The sequence below is a fragment of the Glycine max genome, chromosome 12, assembly GCF_000004515.6.
Source record: "Glycine max cultivar Williams 82 chromosome 12, Glycine_max_v4.0, whole genome shotgun sequence".
NCBI lineage: Eukaryota > Viridiplantae > Streptophyta > Magnoliopsida > Fabales > Fabaceae > Glycine > Glycine max.
This window is the reverse complement of record NC_038248.2, coordinates 5492042-5509897: the sequence shown is the minus strand read 5'-3', so window position 1 is coordinate 5509897 and position 17856 is coordinate 5492042. Positions and strand designations below refer to the sequence as shown.

General features: G+C 34.9%; 1 protein-coding gene across 14 annotated transcripts; it reads right to left on the bottom strand.

Moving 5' to 3' along the window:
• Positions 1-1576: 1576 nt before the first annotated feature.
• PRR3B (two-component response regulator PRR3B) lies at positions 1577-16382 on the bottom strand. Of its 14 annotated transcripts, XM_041007101.1 has the most exons (14): positions 16258-16362; positions 16054-16108; positions 15425-15516; positions 15235-15322; positions 14515-14979; positions 12572-12733; positions 12331-12464; positions 6489-6650; positions 4388-4502; positions 3850-4300; positions 3731-3755; positions 2596-3354; positions 2059-2132; positions 1577-1971 (listed from the first exon to the last, which is right to left on the bottom strand). In XM_041007101.1, exons 5-12 carry the CDS (start codon positions 14858-14860, stop codon positions 2932-2934), a joined length of 1818 nt encoding a protein of 605 aa, XP_040863035.1. In that variant the 5' UTR covers positions 14861-14979; positions 15235-15322; positions 15425-15516; positions 16054-16108; positions 16258-16362; the 3' UTR covers positions 1577-1971; positions 2059-2132; positions 2596-2931. The 14 variants fall into 14 exon arrangements, with proteins under 14 accessions (XP_040863035.1, XP_040863024.1, XP_040863027.1 ...); XM_041007090.1 differs by having other exon boundaries at positions 4388-4565; positions 14515-14993; positions 16054-16382; XM_041007093.1 differs by having other exon boundaries at positions 4388-4565; positions 15425-16108; positions 16258-16382.
• Between the last annotated feature and the right edge of the window lie 1474 nt (positions 16383-17856).

The window sequence follows — 17856 nt, the reverse complement described above, 5'->3', positions numbered from 1 at the left end:
AAGATTGTGTTTGAATTCATACCTTGCAAAATTATATTGACATAAACCAAACACACTAATTATGTTTGGGAGTAATGAAAAAGTGCATGAGAGCCGGTGTTAGGAGTGAGAAAAAGAAACTGCTACTGCTAGGCCATTTTGAAGAATCCCTTTACCCTGTCCTTTTGCATAGGGCCATATCATAGCAAGTAAACTTGCTGAATTCCCAACACTTTATATCCCTTTTTCATTGGAATGATTATATAGATACTTCTATATATCACACACTACATCAATACTTTCTATTTTTCTTTATCTCTTATTATATTGTATTGCCTATCAAACTTTTCTCTTTTTATTGGAGGGACATACTTGGAACGTGGTCAAGCCCCTACCATCCAATAGGAAAATTCGTACCTACAAAATGTGCTATAGACTGTACGATTAGCAATGGGATGTAAAAACTACGAGAAAATTGAACTGGAAACTATGGATAGGTAGGTAGGTATCATTCCATATTAGGTCGCTTGATGAACCCAAATGTAGCCTCTAATGTTTTTGAGTAGGCAATCCAACTTGGTCGTACTCCCCTTCCATGCTTCAAGGAAAACCAATTGGTGACTTCAATTACCTTTATTTTTGAATCGTGAGAGAAAAACAAGTAAAAGAACCCCTACATGTTTGCCTCCGTACCAACAAAGTTCGACTACTGACATTTTAGGTATACAAACACGAAGTTTATTTATTAAATCCAATATTCTAAAGACACTAAGAAAAAAACATTTTTAATGTATTAAAAACTTTAAAAATTATTTTGCATGATTACTATAACATTTAATAGAATTAATACCAATGTACTGATAATTTAAAATAATAATAATTTTACACTGTCAGTAGATCATACTATTTTTCTCTTTAATATATTAAAAACTTAAAAAAATTGTTAAATATTTTGTAGTTCTAAATCTCTATCAAATATTTGAAGACATTTGTCAGGAATTTGCTTATTTATAATTTTACTAGAAGAGGGGGCCATGGGTTGAAGTAGACAGCTGAAACAATTCTTGCTTCTCTTTTTTTTTTTTTTGAAATATGAAACAATTCTTGCTAATAGAATATCATCACAATAATTGATTTATGATTGACGCTACTTGAGGAAATCCAACTATTTTAAACAGTTCGCGTCACAGCACAAGTTAAGGAGAAGTGGTGACTGTCCCATTTCAAGACAATCATTTTAAATAGATGAATAAGATTTTACTTTTGGGGGGTGAAGGAATTGATGAAAAAATAATGACATGACATGGACTTGGTTTTGACACAATCCTTGCGTGTCGAACAAAGACATGAACATGGTTGACAGCTGACATATTCCATACTCGCACAACACAACAGACATGGTTCATTCCTTGAACTGTCCCTGCTTCATAGTTATGACTTATGAAACATACGAGGCAGGGAAGCTCCATTCTCCCTTTCTTTTTACCCACGACAATCAATTCAAGACATCTATTCCAGTATTGGATCTAGATCTCAGCAAGCATGTTATAATTCTCAGAAAGGAACAGCATTAGCTGTTAACCAGGTGTAACCAAAATGAAAGCTAACATGATAAATTTTATTTCATCAGAGGTTAACCTATCCAAAGGTAACCACTTCTATGGGTCCATTTGGAGTTTTAAAGTTCAGACAAACATAAACAGAATCTAGAACATTGTCTAGAAATTTCAAATTAAATGTCTGATTTTCACACAATAGAGATAAATTTCAACTACCTAATCACAGATTCCTCTAACACAAACCTCCAAGCTACTTCCTAGGTGAACGTGTGAAGAAGCTAGTCCGATAGCAAGAAGCTAGAGGCAGTTAATGGAACGGAATCAGTCAAATAATGATCACCATTTTGGCTGGTGTTATTGAGGAATGTCGATAGAATTGTCCCCAGGCACCAGGTTGTCACTTTGTTTATCTTTTTCTTCTTTGCCTTCAGACCTGAGAAAAAATTGGACAGAAGTTAACCCAGCACTTGCATAACGCAACATAAAAATATAAAATGAACCCAGCCATGCAGCACCATACACTATTCGTCTGACAAATTGTCCCTTAATACGTGGTCGCTGTTCTGCTAGTTTTTTCCTGCTGTGATATCGAACCTGAAAAATAAATGAAAATTCCAGAATATGGAAACAAGCCAAATTCAAGTTGGCAATATATAACATACCGTGCTTATTAATGATGAGGATCAAATCACTGACTCAAACATGAACATACCAGTCATACAAAGAAAGTAACATTGGAAGAAAATATCTTAACTTTAAATAAAGTGGATATAATTTGATAAAATTACAGAAATATAAAATACCCAGGATGGAGAGTAGATAACTATGCATATAGATAATGCCAACGGCAACATATTTTTTGCATAGGATGCTTTCAAATAAGTAGATTATATTAACAGCATCATCCAACTTGTTGGAATCTCAATAAGCCATCAGTTCATTTATAGAAATTATGGGAACACAAACAATGAGTATGACATACTCAAATTGACAAAATCCACATGCAACAAAGATCTACAGAGAACATATTAGGACAATGTAATTAAAAATAGATTACCCTCTTCTCAAAGCATCTTTCTTTTCTCTTTAGGCGAAATTTGGTCAAGGCAGCCTCTCTCAATGCAAGCCGTACTTCATCTGTCCCGTTCCCAATGCTTTTCCTATCAATGCCACCAATTCCAATGCTCCCAGCAGCCACATTTCCGTTTTCCACATTTATCGTTCTGATTGTCAAGTTGTTGCTTCCATCCTGTCCATTATTGCTCCCATGATCACTCTCCACTGCATTTCCATCCACACCATAGTTTGCAGCATTACTTTCTGCTGGCCCTCCAAATGCATTTGATGATACACATTGCGGAGTTGAGCTTTTCAGTAAGAGATCATGATCTGATTAGGGATCTACTGCAGCTTTATGGGCAATGTGATTATAATGGTGAAGCTGATAGTAAGTGTGCTCGACTTGGAATCCTTGTTCAGAGCCTCCTACTGATTCTTTAATGATTTCTGTATATTCTTCCCAGGCAGAAGTTTTCTTCTGAGATGAAGAAATGCTATTGTTCTGCACAGTTAGGAGTTCACAAGAATTATACGAGCCAATCCCTCTTCCAGACTCCGGCTTCTTGTCAAAAGTATCAGGTTTGGTGCCAAGATATGTATTAGTGGAGGCCCTGTCATTGATGTTGTTGCTCCCATTAGATTTTTGATTTGAAGGAGTGCCATTTGAATGAGATGGAAAGTTGTGCATTGTCTCTGTATTTGGTGCAGCTGAGCTATTGTCTAGTGGGGAACAGCTTCCTACATTTCCAGTTTGAGCCTGATAAAAAGTAAAGAAAACATAAGGATTGCCCAAAGATTAAGATTTGGTGATAAACACTATTCTCCAGCTAATGGTACCCAGAATTTCCTTGCAAATTGCGGAGAAATAACTATAACACACAGCATATTGATATCATTTCTTCATATTGTGTATTAGAAATTTTTTGATGATTCAATTAATCCCATTACCCCTTGTTGGCTTGGAAGAAATCTTATATTCATTGAGAGATGATTAACGGTGGGGAATAGACAATGAGATAAGTGGAATTTGGGATGAAAAATGTAAATGCAAAATTGCAAATTATGCAACACAAAAATCTTAATTTTTACACAATAAATAAAGTTCTTGCCGTCAAAGGACTGAAGAGCATCACCTGGTTAGCAGAAACAGTATTATATCTGCAGAATAAAGAAAAAAATTAAACGTTATCAATGTAGTGCAACAATATTTGCTTCCAAAATAAGGTATTTGTGCTGGCAAATTTCCTCTTACTTTGAGAATGCTGACTGATCTGAATGTCTCAAGACATTGCATTCTTCACCAGTGACATTTTTAGCATCTCCTACTTCTCCCAGCCTTTTCAGAGTTAGTTCAAGGGATGGATGCTCTTTGGGGCAACAGTTTGCTTTTGATTGTGAAAAACCAGAAAACCCATTTGGAGTGTTCAAGTCTCTGCTTTCAGCCTGTGGACTGTTGCTATCAGTAACATCAATAACATTCATAGCCTGATTTTCCTGTGTCCCGGTTTTATCACCATTGTATTCCAATTGTCCTTTTTCACAGACATTGCTCTTTCTCTTAATGATCTGCATATCATCTACATCAGACATCTTATTTGCCCCTTTACCCACAATTGGATTGCTAGACAGTTCCTCGAGTGGATGCTCTAGTTGCATATTCAAAGATATTCCCATAGCCAAGTCCTTAACCCTTGCAACATCATCTGGAAAGAAAGTAACTAAGTGGTTTATTTGGGGAAATATCCAAATCAAGATAGACAAGTAAAAAAATACATACTATCGAGGCATACCAAGATCAATAAGTTCATGGCACTCTTTTTCCGTCGCATGCACCCATCTACTACTAACTTTTTCAGTCTTTGTTTGCATCACTTGGGCACATGTGCTATCAGGGGCATCAACCAACTGTTTATGAGGTGAAACTGGATGAGGACTGCCAACTTGAGCTAGACATTTAGTCCATGAACTCTACATAAAATAGGAGCTTTACTAGGACTTTGGGGTATTTAGATAAATAAATAAGGGGTAAATACAATTTTCGAATTGCTTGCAAAAATATTTATTGTTCATTTGTGTAGGAACAATCACACAGAAAAGTGAACAATTAAGTAACATATGGTTAACTATTTTTTAATAGAAAAGTAATTTTCTGAGTGATGAGAGAAAGCACAGAAATGAAGCAGCAAGAAATCAACCAGACCAGAAAACACAAAAAACAAAAAAGAACATGAAAAAAGAAACCCAGCAAGCTATCCATTCTTTGTCCCCAGCAATAGTTAGGGCATAACAAATAAAGGAAGCAATAAACATTTTCATATTACACAGAAAATGTAATGGCAATCAAATATCCTAAGTGATGCATGTGCTCCACTCCAACCAAGGACACCAAAGATTTTCATAAACTGCACACTGCCATAAAATTTGGGCCTCGTTTTAACCAAAACCAATATCACAAACCCATCAAAATTTGCTTCAAAGAAAGTAGGACATATCAAATGCTCAAGAGTCCCAAAATGGTTGTTTTGTAGGAAAGTAGATAATTTGCGAAGTTACAGTGCAAAAACAGTGTCCGACCATTTTTGAACCTGACCTACATATAACACAGGTGGGGGAGAAAAAGTGGGGCAGGGCTTACAAATCAGCAATAAATCATGCCTATTAATCATAATAAAAACCAACATCCAAAAAAAAAGATTTGATTTTACAAGGAATATTGAATTTTCATATTAATTTGTCAAGCAAGAAGTCTAGATGATTAAAGGGTGACACAGAAGCTTTAATATATAATTCCTAGAAAACACACAGAACAAAAACAAAGAACTTCTCCCATCTCCATCTGAATAGGGTACAGTTGATAAAAAAACAAAAGACATTATAATTCACAAGATTCTTTATTTCTCAAGTTTTTTCAAGTGAAACTCCCAATTTAAGTGAGAACCCTGTAAAGATTTTTTTTTAATGGGGGAATTAACCCATTAACCACCCTCCAAACAATGTTAACCATTCAGCAGTAAATTGTTCCTAAACTGAAAATAACTGCCAAGAATTCCTAAATTGTGGTTCTCCCTACATTAATATGCGAATTTCTACAATATATGATTTAAAATTGTGTAGTATGAATTACAAAACAAATAATAGCATGCATCATACTATCCTCAGTTCCACTAACAAAAAGAACATAAGTGATTGGATATAGGACAATCAAATGATGATTAAACTATGGATGACAAGATAGTTCAGTGACACTTGTTGGCTTGTTTAATTGTTATGGCAAGTAATTGGCACATGCAACCTTTTGCTAAGTGAAACCTATGTAGGTTAACCTGATCAATGAACGACGTCCATTATTCTTCTCTTCTTTATTCATCACTAATAACCCTAAATGACAACTCAGACTCTAAAAATCCATTTCTTATTGTCAGCTACCACAGTCCTCAAAGTCTTTTTTTTCCTGCTAATGTTTATTGGTCTGTCCCAGTACCTAGCCCTGCTTTCAAGACCCATGTGACTTGTCTAGAAATTTAAAATCCCTATTTTCTGTCCACTTAAAATTACCATATCAAATTGCTCAAGTGAAGCTAGTCAGTATTGAAGATTCAATGTTATTACCGAGCCATTAGAAAATAATTGATCCATCGATAAAAAATGATGAATTTGTGTTCTTCAGAGCTGAACTACTGCATGTGTTGAGTCTTAAATAGAAGAAATTTCATATAAGGAAATTTAAAAACATCAAACAGTGACAACACATGGATTTAGAAACTAATTTTCATGAGCAAAAAATGATATCGACACAGCATAATGTGGTAACCTTGCCCTCCGATGGGGAAATATTACTTAAGGGTGATTCAATTAAGAGAACATGTATATTTTATGAGATACGTGCAATACCTGAGTGCCACTTCCATTGTCACTTCCATCACGAATGCTCAAGCCTCTGCTTCCATAGTCATTCTCATCACTGCTGTCACTATTGTTTTCATATGCATCATTACTTCTTGACTTTGCAAATTTTCTGGTGAGGGTCGCACTTTCACTCCCACTACCACTAGACTGAGGAAGTGTGTTAATCCAAGTTCAGGAATGACATTGAATCATTGATTATTGAAGAATCAATTTATTGTTTAAGTTGAAAAATGATAAGATCAATAGGATAGAATAATATAAACTACTTTAATCCATTATTGCATCTTTAAGGCATAGATCTCTACGTAAAAGAAACTTCAAATTTGATTGAAAGGAGGAATGCAGTAATTATCTTTTGCAATTCCTTCATTGATCCTTATATCAGTTAAGGAGTGATATTGAATATTGAAGAATGAACTGGATAGTTGGATATTTAAGTTGATCAACAAGATAAACTGTGATGGGTTGCTGTCTTGGAATGAGTTGTTTCTGTTAGGACAGATTTATTGCTTGATTTCCTTTTATTAGGACAGATTTTCTTACTGTATAGCTATATTCTAGCAAGTAATTATCAATACAAGTTTATATAATGTTGTAGCAGTCCCTCATTAGCTGTACTGTAATTATTATAGATATCTACCAGATTTTCAGTCTTATTTTAGGTATGTAATCATGCTGTTTGGTCTAATGTAACACCTCGTATGGTTTCAAATCATCAAAGTGATAGTATTCAGAAATTATTCTGTTGTAACGTGTGCAGCATGTGCTTAATGTGTTTATATTTTCTTTCCTTTTTTTGTAGATTTAATTTGATTTATTCCTTATTAGGATTGTTTAATTGAGCTTGATTTTATGAATAGAGCCGTATAAATAGACCCTTAATATACACTGAAAATCAAGAAATAATATTTCAGTGATTTTCCTTATATTTCAAGTCATTTCTTTATGTAAATTACTTTAGTACAACTGTAATTTATGAATTTAATATTCAGACATTATTCTTTCAAGTAGGTATTAACTCCTATCTAATGGGATTCTCTTTTCCGCTGACATCAGCCATCATCTGTAACCAATCTCATGTATCCAATCTTCACAGTAGGTCATTGTCCCTTGTGTGCCCAGTCTTTATAACTGGGCACTTTTTCTGTTCAACACGTATAAAGTCTAGTCTCTCTAGCGACCAAATCATAAGAGCCAGGTAACTTTAGGCTTTTATTATTTTGTCACTGTTAGAATTAGTGGTAGAATCCCTAATTAATAGCTTATTAGCCTTAGAATCAGCATTCATATTTATTTGTATTTATTGTAAATATATATTATATAGACAGTCGTGTGTGATCTTGTTAAGACACAATTCAGAAATTCTACACCTTTTTCTTTTTTCTTTTCCGCCTGCGGGCATGCTATTCCGTGCCCCTTGTGATAGCCATTGGGATGCTGTCATGCACATCCTCAGATATATCAAGAATGCACTAGGTCGAGGACTCCTATATGAAGACAAAGGCAATGCCAAAATTGGTTGTTAAGATCACCATCAGACAGGAGATCTACCTCTGGTTATTGTGTTTTGCTTGGAGAGAATTCGATCTCCTGGAGAAGCAAGAAGCAAAATATAGTTGCTAGATTCTGCACCAAAGCTGAATACCGTGCCATGGTAGCAGCTGCATACAGTTTGCTGACACTCAGGACACTAAGCTTATTTGTGACAATCAAGTTGCTCTTCAAGTTGCATCTAATATGGTCTTCCATGAACAGACTAAACACAAAGATAGATTATCAATTAGTAAGAGAAAAGGTGTTGTTTGAGGAAATCACGACTGATTTTGTTGGTTCCAATGATCAATTGGCAGATATTTTTACCAAGTCTCTTAAAGGACCCCGGGTTGAAACTATATGTAACAAGCTTAATGCATATGATATATCTGCACCAGCTTTTTTTTTTTTTTTGATCAGCAAAGATAAAATATATTATATATATAGTGAGTACCAGAGGTACCAAACAGTACATGTAATTAGATTAGCTTGCCAGCAACATGGTTCCAAGCTCAGACTAATAGCAGTCTCGCAAGGAACCAAAGCTAGGTATTACAAAGACCTACAACACCCACTGTCTATGGTTTCTACCCCCCTGAAAATACAAATCCTGCTGCTATGTTAGACGACCAATAGCTGTAAGTGAGAGCAAAGTCCTTCTCAAAGTTCTTCAGCCATGTCCATAATGTAAAAATAGCATCCTCCATTAATTTGTTTCCATCAAAAGTTTCATTTGAGAAGATGATTTTATTCCGGTGCTGCCACACTGTCCATGTGAGGGCAAGCCACCAACTTCTCCATCGGTTAATACGAATTTTGCTAGGAAAACAGAATGCATGCTGGGAAAAGTGCTGCCACGGTTTCTGCGGAAAAGCTCCATGAAGGTTGACCCATTTCATAGATTCCCACCATAATGGGAGTATTTTGTCACATGTCAGAAATACATGCGCTTCGTTCTCCTCAGAATTACCACAAAATGGGCATAATGGATCATTAATTGCCACCCTTCTCCTCCTCAAATTTGCCTTCGTTTGTAGTCTCTCCTTTAATAACCTCCATGCAAAAATAGTGATTTTAGTTGGGACTCGAATCTTCCATAACTCCTCAAACATCCACCCATTATCCTCCTCAACATCCACTCCATTGAGCATATTATAGGCGCTTGTTACCGAATATTGTCCAGTAGGCTCTGCTTTCCAGATCCACTCATCTTTTTTGTGAATCTGGATACTGCTGCCAGCAACTTCAGAAAGGAAGCAATCTGCCATCTCAAGCTCTCTGTCGAACAAGTGTCTTCTCCATTTAAATTTCCACTCCCACCCTTTGTCTGTTTGCTGACCCATCTCCTGAATATAGTTGTGCTGTTGGTCTGAAATTAGGTACAAACTGGGGTATTTTGCCAGCAGCGATGTGTCTCCAAAGCCCCAATGATCCTCCCAAAACTTGATTTTAGTTCCATTCCCCACCTTCCATGTTAGCCCTCCCTTTAACACCATCTCATGTTGGGGATTATGAAGGGCTAATTTAAGATCTGCCCACCATAATGAGGCATTATTATCGATCAGCATTCACATTTTTGTTTGCTCAATTTAAGATCTGCACCAGCTTGAGGGGGAGTGTTACAATTAGTGGGAGTCCCTAAATAATAGCTTATTTGCCTTAGAATCAGCATTCACATTTTTGTTTGCTCAAGCATTCCTTAGGCATTGAGGTTGACAAATCCTCATCTGGCATTGTTGTCTCCTAACGAAAGTATGCTTTGGACATCCTAACTGAGACAAGTATGCTTGATTGTCGCCCTAACAACATTGCAATGGATCCTACTGCCAAGCTTATTCCAGGTCAGGGTGAGCCGCTAAAAAACTCGGGAAGATATTGACGACTTGTGGGCAGACGTAATTACCTCATTGTACCAGACATCATCTTTGTTGTCAGCATGGTGAGTCAATTCCTTAATGCCACTTGTGACAGTCATTGGGATGTTGTTATGTGCATCCTTCAGTACATCAAGATTGCACCAGGATATGGATTATTATATGAAGACAAAGACAATACCATAATCATTTATTACTTTGATGCTGACTGGGCAGGATCACTATCAGATATATGGTTCCACTTTTGGATATCATGTTCTTATTGGAGGAAATATGATCTCCTGGCGAAACAAGAAATAGAATATAGTGGCTACATCCAGTGCCAAAGTTGAATAACGCTATGGCAACAACTGCATGTGAGATTACAAGGCTTAGGTAACTTCTCCAACAGTTAAAATTTTAAGATACTCATAACATGAAGCTCATATGTGAAAATCAAGTTGTTCTCCACATCACATCTAATTCAGTCTTTCATGAACGAACCAACCACATTGAGATAAACTGTCATTATGCAAGGGAGAAGGTACACTTGGCAATTCACCACTGACTTTGTTAGCTCCAAAGACCAACTGGTAGACATGTTCACTAAATCTCTCAAGGGTTCTCATGTTGACTACATTCGTGACAAGTTGGGTTCGTATGACATATATGCTTCAACTTGAGGGGTATTGTAAAGATATGATTTTCTTGTATGTAAATAGGGAAATATGGAAAGGTGTATAACTAGGAATTAGGGATTTTTATTCTTTCATTGTATCCTTAATTATATGATATCTTTATTAAAAATAAAGCATCCTGAAGTGTGGTATTACACACATCTTACAATGATCATACCTTTTTCATAAAACACTCGCATGATGGGAAATTCACACTCTTACTCTATGTGGATGATATGATCATTGCAAGTAATGATTAGACTAAAAAGAAGGTTATGAGGGAGAAGTTGGGAACCTAGTTTGAAATGAAAGAATTGGGAAAGCTTAAGTATTTTCTTAGGATAGAGGTTGCCTATTCCAAACAAGGTACCTTTATCACCCAAAGAAAGTTTTTACTTGATCTTCTCAAAGAAACAAGCAAATAAGGGTGTAAAACATTCAAAGTTCCCATTGAGCAGAACCACAAGATTGGAAGTGGGGATTAAGGCCAACAGTAGAGAAGTCACAGTACCAGACACCAGTGGGAAAGTTCATCTACTTGTCCCATACTAGACCAGACACTGCTTATGCTGTGAGTGTGGTAAGCCAATTCATGCATGATCCCCAAGAACAACACTTGTAGGACAACAGATAAAGCAGACTGTTATTTAGAAGAGAATGCAAGCTACCCAAGGAAATGTATACAAATGAAGACTAAGCTGAGTCAGTTGTTGATAAAGGATACATCTCAGGGTATTGCAAGCTTCAGAGAAACCTAGTAACATGGAGGAGTATAAAAAATGTAATTGCTTGGTCTAGTGCAAAAGTAGAGTTTTGAGCTATGGCACAGAACATCTGTGAGATATTATGGATGAAGATCATTCTTGATGACCTTAAGATAAATTATGAAAACCCTCTGAGGTTGTTTTGGGATAATAATTCTACTATTAGCATTGTCCACAACCCTGTACAGCATGACAAAACCAAGCATATAGAGATTGGCAGGCACTTCATTAAAGAGAAATTAGATAATGGTCTTATAACTACAACTTACATTCCTTCAAGACTCCAATTGGCAGATGTATTGACCAAGGAGCTCCCTATGGTAAGATTTCCAGAACTTGATATCCATTTACCAACTTGAAGGGAAGCTTAAAAAGTATTTCCTTTGGTCCTTATTATAAGGTCCAATTAACTAAATCACCAAGATAAAGGAATTTGGTAAATTTAGTTAACAGCATTACATTTGTCTTAAATTAATTTCCAAAACTAACAAAAACATTAATGTGTTATATTTCTCTCACTGTCACATTATTCTAGAACTGACTTTAATAAAGGGTATTTTTGTGAAAAATAATAAATGTAGGAGACATTTTAGATTGGACCTTATAAAAAGGACCAAATCATACTTTTAACTTAGACCTTATAATAAGGACAGGAGGGAGTATCTTTTTAGTTTTAATACATTAGTAGGTCCTAAACTTTTTGGGAATTTTTAATTGGGTCCTTAAACTGAAAAGAAATTGTAATTGTGTTGGCATTATTAGATTTAGATAAATATCTCATTATTTTCATATTTCCTTTTTATATTATTTCCCTATATTCCTTAATAGGGTTAGTTATTCTTAGCCTATAAAAAGGATATTAGTGTTTGTATTCAAAACACACAGAAATATATACGTTCTTTTACTTTTCAAGTGGAAGAAATGAAGTGATTCACTTTGATAAAAAAAACACTGTAATTTGTTTCAGTACATGCCTGAGACAAAATGTAAATCAACTCACACTGTGGCATCTTCTCCAAACGTGCTGCCAGAGGTTTTTAAGTTCATTCCTCCGAATAGGTTTCACTAAAAAATCAACTGCACCTTTTGACAAACACTTAAAGACTATACCCATAGAATCATGAGATGACATCACTGCATGTATTTGAACATGTGCAATAAACAAAACACCACATGAGCAATAGTCATTGAAAATATATACTTAAATTTGGAACAGAGTATAACTTTGGTATGCCGCTTACTAATCACAGGAATATTCTTCAGAGTTTTGTGGCTCATGATCTTGCACAAAAGACCTATTCCAGACAAAATAGGCATAGCTACCTCTGTTAGGACAAGATCAATGCCATTTTCTGGATCTTCCAGGACTTTCCACGCTTGAAGGCCATTGGAAACGGCAGTGACTGTAAAACCATAGATGAAGAAAATAGGTTTTAAGAATTATGGCACTCATTGTTTAAGCACCTATTTGCTAGAGAGACAATTCAGTTTACATCAAAGTAAAATAAATATAAAGATGCAATTAAAGCCACCCCAAGGCCCAAGTTTGACTATTTATTAACAGTTTTGTATGCAAAAAGATTGTAATTAACATCTGTACTGGAAATTAGGAAGTATTATCCTCACATTTCAGCTTAAAATTTGCCATCAACACAAGTTCTTTCCCTCTATGTACAAGTTATCTATCATGTTTCAATGTAAAACACACAAGAATATATCTCAAATAACTACAGAACAGAGTAAAATACATGAACTGAAAGGTTATATACCAATACTGGGACCTCCCTAGAGGATACGTAGCAAAGAATCATTCAATAGTAAAAATAAAGCAAGACTGTATAATAAATGCATAAAACATGGAGCCCATGAAAAAGTTGAAACTTACTTCATATATATCAAAAAAAAAAAAATTTTTATCTAGGCAGAGTTCTCAATCTAAAACCAATGCAAAAACTAATTAATACTTAGTGGTTGAAAGTCCAACCTCAAATCTGTAAAAGAAAGCTGCATGGTAAGATTTTTTCTACTACAAAAAATATACCAAATGTACAAACAATACAATCCTGTTTGTATTACTTTTTTTTGTCCAAGGGGAGACTCATGGTAAGCCTTATAAGGAAGAGGGGGGAAAAGGGTTAAGGGATGATAAGGGGCTTGGGTATTATCGAGTACCTAACTCCCACATTGAGTAGTATGGGATGTTTGGTGGAGTATTTAAGTGTTTGGTTCTCTCCCCTTAACAGATAGCTTTTAAGGGAGGATTCCCCAAGCTTGGGAACTTATTAATTGGTATCAGAGCTGATTGTCGGTGTCTCAAACAAGGCTACCTATGGAGGGACTGACTACAAAGGCTCAGTGAAGCATTGTAGAGTCAGCCACTGAGACATTGAATATCAGAGGCGGTTTCACGATAGGGCTTGGGTAGCATTGCAAGAAATTGAATCTGTGCACTCATGATTATGTATGGATTTTGCATCTCAATCATATTGGCAATAGTTACAAATAAGTTTTATACAAATGCATTCAAGTGCTAAGCATAATTATTAGAATCTTACAATTCATGATTTGAATCATACAATTCAATGTGATTCAACACGCTATAAATTCATAGCATAAGATTAATCTCAAATGACTTTGAATCTTGTTATGCATGAATGAATTAGTGCAATTTCGTATCATTGATATGAATCGCATGATTCACCGATTTGTTAGTTTTTCTTCTTTTTACTTTTCTTTCACTAATTCTCATGAAAGAAATTGAAGAGTTATATAAGCTTAAATTGTTAAATGAAAAGGAATTAAAGGAGCACACCCAAACTTATGCTATTTGATTATTCTACTACTTTGTCACTCACTCATTCAATGCATGGACACTATTTGGTTGTTTCATTGCTTTGTTTCCATTCTTCCAAAATAGAGGCTTCACAAACTCTAATATAACTAATAATTTTATTTTATGAGACTTATAGTTAAGGTTTTGATCTATTTCTAGTTCAAAATTATTACATTGAACACTATATATCATTTGTATGATACGTTTGAAGTTATTTTTTCATTGCTTCCTAATCTTACAATTTGATACAAATTATGATTAACAATTAAAAAATTAGCTTAGCACAACTTGAATCTCAATTTGTTAACCTTGGTGCTAAGGCATGATTTACCACAAAGACAACATTAATACCTTTGTAACTACAATTCTGTAACAGAGCACGCACAACATGGCGTGTCGAATCATCATCTTCCACCAGCAAAACTTTTATCGATCTTAATGGGAGAAATCTCTCCCAGCATACGGCTGGCTCTTGAGGTGGTTGTTGTGAAATCTGCAAGCTCCCATGGATTTGAATCAGACCCCTCAATCCATTGTTTCCATCTTCAACCACCTTATTAAATCTTGTGTCATCTTCAGTTGATGATCCAGAGGCTACCCCTCCATTAACTACTCCATTTTCGAGACTCTTTTTGTCAAAAAACATATGATTTTGTTCTGCCAAACCTTTTTTCCCTTTCCCAACATTATTGTTCATCGGACCAGCCTATATCAACCACACTGCAAAAACATTGTGAGGAATTAACACACGAACATGATATCCTCCCCAAGTGAATCATGGATTCTCCACATCCCAAGCACTTGAACTATCAATTTCTGCAAACACAACCCTATCCATCAGTCAAGTCAGCGCTTTTTCCATCATAATTCAGAAAAAACCAAATACCCTATACCTGAGGGTACTCCACCCAAGGGGCCCAAACAAATTTACATATACACAATATCATAAGGAATAAAATCAGTAATTGCTTATGGTAATTGTTAACAGACTAAACATAACAAAAATAGACTTGATAATAATTACATAGTAGTAATTTGAAAAAGTTAAGATAGAAAAATATAGATCCATACCTCCAAACTCCAGCCCCCCGACAGAAATGAAAATCTCAAAAACAAAAATTTCATAGCAAATTTAAAGAAATGGAACGACAACCTGTTCCTGCATCAAAGAACCCTCAAAGCTTCTGTCTCAGCACTAGGTATAACTTTCCATTCATACCAATATCCTGAGAAAATGAATATAATAACTAAACTCACTTACCATCCTTACAGAAACTGCGGACGAAATCTGATTAGACATGCATACATGAGAAACTCTTCACAAGATTACTTTACATGGAGACATCAGCAGACCTCAGAAATTCGAATAGTTCGAATAGTTAGAGGCTTATATAATAAGACAACATGAAACACAAAAACTCCAAAGTTATAATCTAAAACATCGTCTTCTTAGTTTTTCTTTCTTTTTCCCAGATATTTTTATCCACCTTATATAACACCAGATGCACTGAAGGACAGGTATAAAAATGGAAGAGCCATTTTTATTTCAATCTTCTAGGGAAATAAATACAATTACTATAAATTTGATGCAAAAATTATAATTAATTGATTATGCTGAGACGCTTCATAGATTATTTTTCATGTATTAGCACAGACTTCAGAAATTAGGGAATGAAAACAGAGTCAAACGTAAAACAGTTAAATGTCTCGTACAAATATACCAATGAAGTTTCTAATTATCTAAACCAAACAGAACAAAAAAAGTTCCAGAAAACACGATCTAAAATCGCGTTTTAACCGTTTTTTTTTTTTCCAATGGAATCACAGCAAGAGAGAATTAGAAATTCAAAAAAAAAAAAAAAAGAAGAATCATAGGACTATGAAACAAACCTTCAGAGCTTCACTGACAGGAACCAAACCTCCATTTGCAAGCGCGATGCAGCAACTTGGAAAAAACAATCCAAAAAAAAATTCAAAAACCACAATAGTCAGAGCTCCAATCTCGTTTCGAAAATAGAGAGCAAAAAACAACAAACTACAACAGAAAAAAAAATCAAAATCAAAGGAAAAAAAAATCAGAAAAAAGGTTCTAACATTTCTCTCAAAGCTTTTCTTTTTTTTTTTTTTCTCTCCTAATCCGTTTTTTCTATTCTTTTCTTTTGTTATTCCGCGGAAAACAAATTTTTAATGGAAAACACTTGACTGGCAGAGAAATAGCGAAGGCAAAAGGTTAAGAGAAGAGAGAGTGGGGAGAAGATATTATTCTGGGGATGCTGACGTGTACAAAATGAAGGTGTGAATGGCTCGGTGCACCACGTGGTACGCTGGGACCCGCGTGACGTGGCGCGTTGGAGACGCATTGATCTGCTGACATGGACAAAATCAAAAGCCGAGAGGTTTACATACACCCTTTCGAATCCAATACGATCTTCCAGATCTGGATCCCACCACGTGGCTCACTCGCCTCTTCTATAAAGGTTCTCCCTTCAAACCCACAAGCCCCGCAAGGCCCTCGTTTTGATACTTACATCATACATGCATGCTCCACTCTAAGTACTTTCACACTCATTGCCTCTACTTTTTTCCCAAATCTGTTTTTTTTCATACACCAAATTATCCATTCAATACATGATTAGTTTTTCATTTTCCTAGGTCCGAGAATGTTTTTTTTATTTCATTGGGTCGGATATTAATATTACTTGTCATGAGTGTTATTCTGATGGAAAAAAAAATTATATACAATATTTTTTTAATAAATAGATCATTCTCGCACGTGTTAATATTTGAGTTATATTATTAGATTTCAATTATTTAAATATTCATTATAAAATTAATAATAATAGAAAATATTTTCTTCCATACTTAAATTGGGGGATTTTGGTCTTGTTGTGTTAGTGTATAGTGTTGCCTGTAATGTAGGTTATTTTATTTGTGCGCAGCAAATTATTATGTATTGTTAATGAGTGATGATTGCAAGAGATGAGAAAAATGAAAGAGGGATGATGTTACCATACTTTTACATTAGAGGAGGAGAATGAGAAGTACATATATCTTTATTTATTCAGCTGGTCCTGAGGAATTTATCCTAGCTAGGTTTGAAAGGATGTTGCGCAGTTGAAATTCTTCTTTGAGGGAGTGTCTATTACTGTTTTATGTGTCAATTGCTACTTTATGTGTTTATCTTTATTTTCATTTAATTTACATTGGATTTTAGGTTGATATGAAAGATATACTGGACTTGAGGTCAGGAATAATGTATGGCTGATTTTTTTTAGATGTAAGTAAAACCTATTTATTTTGGGCAATTTATGCTAGATATCATATTTCTATTACTAATAGTCCAGCAAATCTTAGGAGAGAGATCTCTCCCATTTTAATTCATAAGTCAAGTAGCTAACTAATTATAATAGATTGAGATTCATAAGTCAAGTAGCTAATTAATTATAATAGATTGAGAGAGTCTAATTTAATTGATTGAATAAAATATAAGTTATATAAATATTTAAGACTGTCTTTGATTTCCACATATTAAAAAAAAACTAATTGTAACATTATTTTTTAACTTAAAAATGTTGGTTAATGTAAGAGAAAGTAGATCATAATAAAACTATAAACGATAAATCAATCATCATGGTTATGCATGAAGTCAGACAAATCTAATCGATATTCCTGGTGTGAAAGTGTCGGTGGCTG

Excerpts from the sequence above, each read along its gene's own strand:
- PRR3B (XM_041007090.1), bottom strand. The coding sequence starts at position 14,860 with ATGAACAATAATGTTGGGAAAGGGAAAAAAGGTTTGGCAGAACAAAAT. Across the intron at positions 4,566-6,488 it reads ACAATGGAAGTGGCACTCAG|AGTTCATGGACTAAATGTCT; the intron begins GTATTGCACGTA and ends TATTTTATGTAG. Across the intron at positions 3,355-3,730 it reads ATACTGTTTCTGCTAACCAG|GCTCAAACTGGAAATGTAGG; the intron begins GTGATGCTCTTC and ends ACTTTTTATCAG.